Source organism: Apteryx mantelli, chromosome 1 (assembly GCF_036417845.1).
Source record: "Apteryx mantelli isolate bAptMan1 chromosome 1, bAptMan1.hap1, whole genome shotgun sequence".
NCBI classification, from domain to species: domain Eukaryota; kingdom Metazoa; phylum Chordata; class Aves; order Apterygiformes; family Apterygidae; genus Apteryx; species Apteryx mantelli.
In genome coordinates, this window is record NC_089978.1 from 194,396,486 (window position 1) to 194,408,227 (window position 11,742).

General features: G+C 37.0%; 1 protein-coding gene across 6 annotated transcripts in view; it reads left to right on the top strand.

Annotated features, from left to right (window-relative positions):
- The window catches only part of TES (testin LIM domain protein), a 28,283-nt gene extending 18,422 nt beyond the window's left edge, over window positions 1-9,861 (top strand). For all 6 annotated transcript variants that reach the window (XM_067314998.1, XM_067315019.1, XM_067315010.1 and 3 more), the window contains 5 exons: window positions 1,259-1,511; window positions 2,577-2,912; window positions 6,252-6,467; window positions 7,002-7,160; window positions 8,402-9,861. In XM_067314998.1, the coding sequence (XP_067171099.1) occupies window positions 1,259-1,511; window positions 2,577-2,912; window positions 6,252-6,467; window positions 7,002-7,160; window positions 8,402-8,593 (1,156 nt within the window). In that variant the 3' untranslated portion in view covers window positions 8,594-9,861. The remainder of the gene's footprint in view (window positions 1-1,258; window positions 1,512-2,576; window positions 2,913-6,251; window positions 6,468-7,001; window positions 7,161-8,401) is intronic.
- The last annotated feature ends 1,881 nt before the right edge of the window (window positions 9,862-11,742 follow it).

Here is an 11,742-nt window from a genome sequence, read left to right on the forward strand (position 1 = left end):
AGTCATGGCATGTTTCAGCACTGTGGAAGGACATGTACTTGTTACAACCCTTAAGATAAGGTATGCATCTTGCCTTCAAGATTTTGGAAAGCAAGGTGTAGATAATCTGAGAGTTAGATGGATTCTGGTGGGTAGGGTTGAAAAGCATTTTATAGATGCCCATTTTATGCTATTCACTATATAAAGAATAGATATTGAGGTAAAATATTGCTCGTTCAAGTTCAACAGAGATTCAGAAGTTGGATCAGTTTTCTTAGGATGTTTAAAGGGGGGGGGGAAAAAAGAGTTCACTTCTAACGTCACTGATGCCATATACTATGGCTTGAGTGGAAGCTGTAGAAATCCGTTAATAAATAGTAAATTAGCTTGTCTAATTAAAGGTTCTGCTTATTATATGTGAATTGTTTAATTATGCTTAAACTAGTACATTATGATCTAAAACCCTTTAATCAAAGGAGTTCAAATGTGGTACATGTTGTATGCTAAAGAATAATTCCATTTATATCTGAATATGTAGAGCCTTCTACCTTTTAAGGCTGTTATCTGTGGAAATTCCCTGTACAGCATGTACCAGAGTACCTCTGACTTGGTTCAGAGCTGTTTGAAAGGCTTTGTCTGTATAAACTAATTACTCTTCTTTAATCTTCTCTTAAATGCCGAACTTCAGGACAGATCTTGGTGCAGTTACACTTTACATATGGCCATACACATTTTTCTTCCTTTCTAGGAAAACTGAAAACATTACTCAAAACACTTGCTCGCAGCCCTGTAATAAGCAAATATCATGCATAGTGAAATGCATATGGAGAAAACGGTAAAGAATGTGAAATTTTGAGTGTATAAAGAGAACCTTACAAACTAAAAGCCTAAATAAATGATCACTGGCTATCATGTGGGTGCATTAAGGTCATAACTGATAGATGACTACCTGAAATAAATCTGATAGGTGGGTGATAAGACATGTATGTGCAAGGTCTGTGCCCTGTCTTCACTGAAAGAATGATGTTTTATTAAAAAGTGCTAATGTAAGTGGTAAACATCTTTGTTCACTGAAATGGTCATCATAGAATTTAACAGAAGAAATCAAGAATATCCTCAAAAGGTCTTTGAAAAATTGAAGAACAACTCATATGCCCTAACCAAAACCCTGAAAACAAGGTTTGGGATTCCCAGTGACATCGTTACTATGCATGCAGCTAGTGTAAGATGTAGTTTGCAGCTGTGATTATAACTTTGCTGCCGTTTCTCAAAATTTCAGAAAAATATGCCGCAACTGCAAGTGTGGCCAGGAAGAGCATGATGTCCTCACAAGCAATGAGGAAGATCGGAAAGTGGGGAAACTCTTTGAAGATACAAAATACACAACCCTTATTGCAAAGCTGAAAAATGATGGCATTCCCATGTATAAACGTAATGTAATGATACTGACTAATCCAGTGCCAGCCAAGAAGAATATATCCATCAACACTGTCACTTATGAGTGGGCTCCTCCTGTTCAGAATCAGATACTTGTAAGTCAAAGCTGCTTTTTCTTTGTTTAAGGCAGGAGTTGATGGGAGATGGAGAAGTAGAGTTTATCAAAAGGATAAATTTGCTTCTTGTAGTTCCTCTGTATGGACGACTTTGTTTTTTTTTTTTAATTTATTTATTTATTTTTGATTAGGAAGAAAATAAGAAACGTTGTTTGTAAGTTCTCTGGAGTGCAGTTTCTCTAACCTGCCTTTTTTAGTAATCTTGAAAAAATTGGATGGACTGTGGATTTAAAAGAAAAAAATTGTCATCGCTTAAAGTTAAGGGGAACACTGTCTTGCGTATAGCTTTTACTGTATATGGTAAGAACAAGTTCAGTGTTGACATCCCAAAGAAAAACTCTCTTCCAGTATGTTTCTCAGCTCAAATAGATGAGACAGCCTTCTGGGGATTTTGCTTCACTTTTCAAGCTTTAATTGTTAACTTACTGTACTGCTGGGTTTTGTGATCCATGTTGGAATCTTATTAGCTCTGACCTGCCTCTCTAAAATACCATTTTTCAGTGAATGAATTAAACATTCCATATCTAAATTCACTGTTGCTTAACATTCAGTTAGTTTTCAGTTCCTAGGCTTGTCCTTGCTTTATTAAAACAAAGCTTTCTTCTTTATTTGGCTAGAATTATTTCTGCAATGGGCTGTATGCCTCACGCAAGATATTTCAGCTTCTACTTAATGCTATCCTGATGATCAGTGTGTGTGTGTGTGGGGGGGGGGGGTTAAGACAGTTTTAAAGAGACCAGGTGCTATGTAAATGTTAATTATTGTTCAGAGTTATTACTTTTCGGAGTAAATAAGTATTCTACATGTTGTAAAGGCTTAAAAGAAGCCTGTCCCTTATGCTGGGAAGAAGCCAATTAATGCATCTGCTGTATTTTCATCTCTATCTACTATGTTTTGGGAGCTTAGTGTTTATGGAAACAACCTTGTTTTTGACAAATTTGACTGTCGCTAACAACAGTAGAGCTGATCTTAGTCATTTGTTTGTTTTAAAAGGATGGGTCTATAGCTGAAGTGGCATCTGATGTCTAATTCCTCTTGGTTTAGGCTAGACAGTATATGCAGATGCTTCCAAAGGAGAAACAGCCTGTTGCTGGCTCAGAAGGCGCACAGTACAGGAAGAAACAGTTGGCAAAGCAGCTGCCCGCTCATGATCAGGATCCTTCAAAATGCCACGAGCTATCTCCCAGTGAAGTGAAGCAGATGGAACAATTTGTGAAGAAGTATAAGAACGAGGCACTCGGCGTAGGAGATGTCAAGCTTCCTGGTGAGGTGGAAACTAAAGCTACTGACAAGAACAACGTGAATAATGGTGACAGAGGCACCTCAGCTGCTGTAGGAGCAATGGAGGGCAAGTCAGCAGATCTGAAGGCATCTCAGTATGTAAGTATAAGAAATGAAAGGTAGATTACCATTTGAGTGTTCTCTTTGGTCATTTTAATCCAATTAACATTGTTTGTTAACTTGGAATGCTGAGAATATGGGGAGAGAAAGAAGGAAGGGGGAACTGGAAATGTATGTTAGTGTCTGCTCAGAACCCTTGACTGCTAACAGTATTTAGTAAATTGCAACAAATAAACGACTTCCTAGATCATCCTTCCATGCCTGTTGCACAAAATGTTAGCTAGGAGATATGGTATAGCAGGATGGCTTTTGCAGAATAATGAAGAAACTTCTATAGTCTTAAGGACTAACTGCAACACTCTCTTCTTGAAGAGTTTAATTTTGGTAGCCTGTGTTTTATTCCTCCTTCTTGGAAAAGCACTGAGATTACACAACTGATGGATTCTCTTTAAAATGAAATTAAGAAGTAGTAAAGTAACACCTCTCCCTCCCACCTGCAGCAAGCCAGGCTGTATAATTGCACAACTGCTCTATTGACTAGCCAGCTGTTCACATCAGTTTTCTTTCTTTGGCATGTGATTTCTGTCTTGAAATAGCTCAACAAAAATGAGTAATGGAAAATTACCCTGTTTTCACTGATACTGCTAAAACTACTTATGTCAGAACTGCTTTATTAAGGCCATATCCTGCAAACTTTTGCTGTGCATCTCAGCTACCTGTTATGAATCCTAAATAGGGGTACAATAAGTGAACTACCAAATTTAAGTAGCTTCTTACCAACAGTTCCTTAAGCCATCCTTCACTCTTCCATTGCTTTCTGGTAGATCTTCACTTCAGTGTGGCAAAAGCTCCTGTAGCTTGATTTCCAGAAATGTTACTGTTTTGTGCTCTTTGAATTCCAGAATAAAAAATGATTTGTCTCTAGATTTACTTATGGGGAAAAAATAATATTCAAGTTCTAGGTAAAGATAAAAGTATGTCTGTTAACAGAATTGTAGCATATGTCTTTCAGTGTGTGGGTGGGTTTGTTTTGTTTTTTTTGTTTGTTTTTAAACCAACCTACTACATTACTTCTGACATACTTTGGATGGAATATGAAGTGAACACTTAAAATTTAGCTTTGACCATCTCCACTTGCCATAATCAGTCGTATTCTATGCAGAACTGGTTATCTGTGGCTACTTTCAGAATTGAGTTATTCTGTTTTCACCACTTTCTTTTCTTGGAGATTCTGACATTATGTAGTATTTAGAGTTGTTTCATAATGACCTGATAGGTCACTGTCACTTAGTGTAACCCAGTCTTTCCTGCTGAGTTACCTTTCATCACAGCAATTCTTCACTACCTCCTTGAGGAAAAACCTACAGAAATATGCACCTTGGATTGTACCCTACTGGCCAGCTGATTTGGACTATCTTAAGTCAAGGGAGTTCACGTCCTTCTTGTTGAGTACTTGTATCAAAAGGTGCTTTGGTTTTACATTACACTTTTTTATTTACTTTCTAAGAAGTTTGCAGGGAGGAGAGGGTTAACTCAAGTACCTGACTGAGCGTGGCTGCTGTAGTTTAGGCCAGATGCTCCTTATCATTTTTCATCGTGATCTTGGAAGAAGTTTAAAAGCAAAACAATGTGAGCTTTTGAGTTGCTTATGTTTTTAGATGCTAAATGTACCCCTATTACCTAAATAATCAGAACTTAGGCATATTATTTTTAAGGATTTTCCATGATTTCTGCCATGGGACTGAAGATGCTACTGGATAACTGGATATAGCTGAAAATATCTCCACTTTTTTCTTTTAAGCAGTTCAGAACCAAAGACACACAGAAGAGCTGTCAAACACCTGGCAGGAGAGTAATTTTCCTTGTTTACACTTTTTTTCTATCCTTTAATTCTGCATCTTTGTTTTCCAAATTATTTGTCATCAGTCATCTTCCTGACTGAGTCTGAAAGCATGTGTTCTTTGACATCTCTTGCAAGTTCAGTGCTTTAAAGTAGACCATTTTTTTTAAAAGTGAATTTATAGGAATAGACTGCAGTTCTCTTATAATCACGTCTCTTCTAGTGATGTAAATCTATCTATAATATTTGGCTTTGTAAAAATGTCATTGTTTCACCATGATTAAAAGCTGAATAACACAAATGGATACTCTACTGAATAATCTTTACCTTTTTTTAAAGAAGTAATTATTTTCTTTGTCCCTTTTAGTCTTCTAAGGCTGAGGATGCTATGAGTGATAGGTAAATGTATCATCTTGTGCTGCTCTGGGTCATACCACTGCTAAACTTTCCAAATGACTTCTGTGGGAGTATGAGTTTTGGAGTAGAAAGAAGTCAAAAAGCTTTTAAAAAAATGTTTTTATGCTTCCCCTTTTATTTGTTTCATAGACTGTTCTCTCTACCCTTTTGATGTATTTCTCTGTGTATTTTGGAATTGCTCATTTGAAGCAAGTGTGAGAATCTGATCAATGAGCTTTATAGCTCATATTTAAAAAATTCATTTCATATTCTCACTCATATTCATATTTAAAAAAAAGCCCAATTAGGTTTGGATTTGTAGTAGTGTGGATTGTGGAGAAAACCATCCCAGAATGCTCAGCCCAGTCCACAGACTGACTGGACTGCAGGAAATGCAAAATGGATGATTAAACCATAGATTAGATTATACTTCAGTTACATAAGCCACCTGTGGTCTTTGACTTGATGACAAAATCCTCTCTGTAAGAAGGTATAGAGCAGAAGATCATCTATGAACTTTGGGGTGCTATTTGTAGTGTAGTATGTTCATAAAATTTTTAGTCATTTTTCCGTAATTGCTCTCCCCATCCCAAGATGGTTAATCACAGTATATTGGACAATAGCCATAAGTGACTGAGCAACCCTAGAATGCAGCTTTAAACAGAACGAGTTTGAATTATTAACAGTAATAAATTTTTCCACACTGGTGATGGCGATAAGGCTTGATCTTCTCACGACCTATAAGTACACAGCTGTTTTCTTGTCATGTATTCCAGTCTTGGTCTAGTCAGTTAGCTTTGGAGATTCCTTGTTCTTAAGCATGTAAGACTTGTAGAACATAACATGAATTTTAATTATCTCTTGGAATCTTTTATAGGAACTGGACTATAATTCCAAGAATACAAATATGGCAAAATGCAATAATCCATTTAACTAGTGCTGTGTCAGTATGTGCATCATCTTGAATTGCCTAATTAAGCCAGTACTGTGGCATCACGTCATGTTATTATCTGATCATGAAAGTAAAGTAATGCTTCAATTTCAGTCTAGGAAAATGGAATTTTTAAAACATGTAGGTAACATAATTGCTGTAAACATACCTCTTCATAGAATTACTTAATTTTGTAATAAATTCTTTCCAGTTCTGCTATTGCTGCAAACTGAACATGAAGGAAGGTGACCCAGCTGTCTATGCAGAGCGTGCTGGGTATGACAAATTGTGGCACCCAGCTTGTTTTGTCTGCTGCACTTGCAGTGAACTTCTAGTAGACATGATCTATTTCTGGAAGAATGGTAACCTGTACTGTGGAAGACATTATTGTGATAGTGAAAAACCTCGCTGTGCTGGATGTGATGAGGTAGGAAAGATTCCAGTCCTTTGTTTTAGAACACAGGTTTGCCATTCTGAAAACTGAATGTGATTTCAAGTAAAGTATTTCAGTACAGGGGATGATGTCCCTGCACCAGTCTTGGCTGTTTGCAGTTGCAAGGAACTAGAATTGATATGTAATGGACACACTGCATTCAGGAAAATCCACAGTTTTGTTTTGGATTTGGGGGCCTTTTTGTGCAGTCTGCAAGGATGTATATATAATACACAAACTGTTCCCTTGTGAAGGGACACTAGGTGGAGTGCCTTACTACATTACACCTTATGCAGAATACGGAAAACAGACTGCCTGATGTCTTTAGCATTTACTGTTTATAATAAACAAATTGGAAGGTTTTGGAAACAAAGTCAAACTAACACATTCATTTGTGGTGTTGAAATAACTTGAAACAGTGGGATCTCCAGTAGTTCCTGGGAAGTTACAAAACATCCTGAGGCTATCTTTATTGAAGGAAATACTATTCAAATGCATGAATTAATGTTTGTTGTATTTTCCTCTTAGCTGATATTCAGCAATGAATATACCCAAGCGGAAGGTCAAAACTGGCATCTGAAGCACTTTTGCTGTTTTGATTGTGATTGTGTTTTGGCTGGGGAAATCTATGTAATGGTGAATGACAAGCCTGTCTGTAAACCATGCTACGTGAAGAACCATGCTGCGGTAAGATCCTTGCAGGCATATTGGTGCTATGAAAGAAATGAGTGTACCTGTGGAACATAACTTCTCTTCCCCAGTGTGAGAGTATCTGAAAAATGTACATTGAATGCAAATTTGGGTCCAAGTCAGTCATTCTCCCCCCCGCCCCCCGCCTTCCTCCCCTTAAAAGAAACTTATAAGCAGCCAGGTATTTTGTTAGTTCATAAACTTGATCTAAAACTACTTAGGAGTGTGGGGGTTGGAGGGGGTGTCTGAAAATAGATCTAATTTTTCTAGTGTTGAGGCAAGATTGTCTAACAGGATGAGTGAGATGTATAATGATGAGTAGTGCAGCTAAATGTCTCATTTTTGTCAATTATAGCTAACTGTGACCAGTGGGATTCAATTCATGATTATTTGGTCTGTTAAAAGCCAGCAGTGGCAGCTGCAATCTAGGCACTTCATTATTTTATGTGTATTTCTAACCATAAGTTGTAATAAAGCAGACTGATGATAAAGCTGGAGTTTTGAGAAAGCATGGTAGTTCTTAATTTCTGCTTATGCTAGGAACTCTATAATCCAGGAGGTGATTAGTCTATTCGTCTCTACCAATTAAGCAGCTATTTATTGCAAGTTCAGTCTCATCTGCATCTAGACTACTTATACAGTTAATGGAGAGAAACTGTTATCTCTAGCCAGCTAGAGACAGTTAATGCTATTCTTGGGTAGGTGAGAGGAGTTATCTCTTGGAGAGGCTTTTTTCTCTTCATTAACTGTCTTGAGATCTAAATGATGATTTTTGACAGCCAAAGCTGGGTAAGATGAATTGCACCTAAAACTTTCTAGAACCTTTAATTCTGTGGCATGGCTTGACACCTGCCAATGCACCAAAAGATATTTTTTAACTTGTCTTTCCAAAGGTATCTTTTAATATATAAAAATCCATGCTTGTGTTTGGCATGACAAGCTCTTAGTACCGTTTTGGGCATTGGAAGGTCATCACCACCATAGTGGTCTTAAATTTAGTTCCAGCAACAACTAACTTCTGTGCGTTTTGTTATTTTGCCTCCTAGCCTTCATTTTGCTTAAAATTTGTGTTAGAAAAGGAAAAAAATCAAAAGTCAGAGTTTTAGTTAAAAGATTTCTTCTAACACCTGTCTCTTGTCCTGTTAATTTCCAAAAAAATCCAAGAATTTCAGCTTTTCCTGGAACTGTGGAGAAGATGTCTATGCTTTATTTAAGTTTTCATTCTTTTAACTTATCAGATCTGCCAAGGCTGTCATAATGCTATAGATCCGGAAGTTCAACGTGTGACATACAACAGCTTTAACTGGCATGCTACTCAGGAGTGCTTCTTGTGTTCCTGTTGCAGCAAGTGTCTAATTGGCCAGAAGTTTATGCCAGTAGAAGGAATGGTCTTTTGCTCAGTGGAATGTAAGAAAAAGATGATGTCTTAAAGAAGACATACACAAAACTAAGCATTGCTGTGTTCCAAAGTCTCTTGCATTTCTACTGTAAAGTACATAGTACTGGGGCATTTAAAGATATTGAAAGTATTAAACAGCATTTTCCCAAAGATCCTTTTTTTTTTGGGGGGGGGGGTAATGAGTAGGAAACATGCTCTATAATCTTCAGTCCTTAGCTATAATAATACTTTCTTCTTTGAGATTTTGTTCCTGGGTCTTTATGTAAAATGTTTTCCTACCACAGAAATGTAGGAGAAATGTGTTATGAACTATATACAACTTAAGGGAGCTCTCCACCATGAAGGATCTTTTTGCTCTGTCTTGTTTAATGGAAGAAGAAAATGTGATTTATGCTCCTTTTTTTTTCCCCTGTGTTAAATGATAAATGTAGCTCTTACACCTTGACAAATTAATTTATCACTTTTAATAATCTCCCTGCTTTCATCAAGCACTTTAAACAAAATGATCAATTTTACTGCCACGTGCATTTTTGTTCAGTAGACTTCAAGCAGGCAGGGAGAACAAAGTTGTGGTGTTCTTTTTTGTTTTATTTGTTTATTTTAAATTGCCTGTAATTGCTTGCTCTTATTTGGTCATTGTTGACACACAGGCTGTTGAAGGATAGTGAGTACTCTAACATCTAGTTTATGGAGTACCAAGAAAAACAATCTTAGCTCATTACTTTTTTTTTCTTGCAACTTTTCTTGCCTAGAGATGTTTTCATTTTATAAAGATTAAAGTTACTTTTTTTTTGGGGGGGGGGGGACTATAAGAGGAAGTCTTGCCCAAATTAAGAAAAAATTTTTTTACTTTCCTTGGTGGGTTTCATTTTTATTCTTTCAGAACTGATTTCTGTTTTTATGAATGTTCTTTTCATTGTGCCTTTTATCAGAGGGGTGTGGCACAGAATAGCATGTGTATTTCTGAGAATGTCATTCTGCAAAAGGTAACCAAAGCAGAAAAGTCTTTCCCATAAGACTTCCAGTATTTGAATAAAAGAGAGTGATGGCTGTATACTAGCTTTCTAGCTTACTAGAGAAACCAAATGAATTGTTTCTTGTGGTTCCCTTTCTTAAGGATTACAGTTCTACAGTGAAACTTTGTAAATATCTCTGTGCTAAACAATAAATGGAGAGTCTTTGACCTTAGAGGGGAGGGAAGAAAAAAAAAAAGACTATGCAAGTTTTATGTTCAGCTCTCTTTTTAATCTTTATGATGCCTGTATTGTAACACTTGAAAATAAAAATTAGTGTTGCTCACTTGATGTCTGCTGATTCTGTTCATGTTGAAGTCTCTTTATTGGCTGAGAAGCACAAAGTGTTCCCAAACTTCTATTTGTCCTTGAGGTTCTCTCTACTATCTCTCACACATCTTAGCGCTTGCAATATTGTGTCATGTTATCTTTGTGCTTATGGGTGTAAAACAATGGGTCTTATTCAAACAAAATATACAACTTAAACTTAGTGTGAATTTACTCTTTGTTCACATAATCTTATGTCATAAAATAGAATCTTGAAAGTTTTGAATTTACATGGGTGAGGTAATGGGCTGAGAAAACATTTAAGTGCTTTGTGATCCTTTGAGTACTGCAAAAATAACACAATAACAGAGCATGTGCCTCATACCAGTGTATGTTGTCTAAATGGAGATCTAAACTTCAGGTCCATATTCTGGAAGCCTGTACAGCCTTTCTCCGTGCTCCTTAGGGTGTCTCAAAAAGCATGTTTTTCAGCTCATACCAATGGGGCTGGATCCTTGCCTTGTTGAGTGAAGGTGTTTCCATTTTCCCAGTGTTCCTTAATCCATACCTGGACATGCTGTGAGATTGCCATCCTCTGGGGGGAAGGGAGCAAGGCCTCCCAAATGATCATCTACAGAGATGGCTTTATAGTGTTTGGATTTTACTTGTCTTGAGTGGATCTGTCCTCACCCACTTGCCAACATCTGTTTTGTAACTTTCTGTGGAAAGCTGTTGCTCAATCTCCTCTTCCCTGCCATCCTCCCCATGTAACAAGCACCACCGCTTAGATGTGATTGCTTGCACTCTTGGTAGCCCTATATCTGCTTCTAATTCTGAAGCTTGTTCAGTGCAGTTCTGTTTATTAAAAGTTACTTCTGTGTAACCTTCACTTAAGAGAATGAGCAGGCATTACCTCAGTGCTTAATGCTATGTTATAGTCCATCTTCTGGGACTGGCTTCTTTCCATGCCTCCTCTTGAAGCATGCAACCTTGCTGTCTTTAGCTAGTTCTATTCCTAAGAAGTCTAATCTCTTTTTGCATGCACTTTTCCAGCTGTTTTCTCTAGAACCTGGTGTCTTAGCTGCCTCTATTATGGATAGACAAAGTTTAATCTATATCACAACAAGGGCCATGTCATAAAGTCAAGTTTAAGGTGCAGAGGATACAGAGGGAAGACAAAGGTAATGCTGTGTGACTACACAATAAATTAGGGAATAATTAGGAGCGCTAAATTCCTTCCTATACTCATTAGGAGAACTACTTATGGTCCTGTCAAGGTAATGCTTACAATGTTAGCTGAAAGAAAATGTCAGCATCTTGGAGCTTCAAAACAAGCACTGAGGAGGTTTTCATTCTGTCACTACCATAATAAAAACAATGTCATAACGCTTTTTAAATCATGGAGAACCTCATGCATATATTTATCTTAGCAACCTAAGACTAGAAAGTGGATGTTTTTGCATACTTCAGTAATACAAGTTCCTACTCTGCAGATGAAATTCTGAACCTCAAATATGGAAGTAAAATTCTACTCTTGAGAGTCTATTCTTTGATAAGAAAACCTTATAAGGACTTGGTCATCATAACTGCTCTTATCCCTTTTTAGAAAGTTAATTGACTGGAAGAGCCAACCTGAAGAGGTACTAAACCAGCTCTGTTTATCATGCCAGCACCAGCTATCTTATTTGGTTTTAAGTGGTTATACTGTAAAGTACTAAATAAAGACAAAGCGATTCTCAACAGAAGATGGGTTTGGCTGTAGAGCCTTGTAATCAATACGCATGAGAAGGAAAGGCCCAAACTTAACATTCAGAATGTGACTTTTTGCTTGTTTTATTCTGTTATTTTATGTGAGTACTGAGACAGTGTATGTTGCTAAGACTCTAAGTCTCAACTTTTA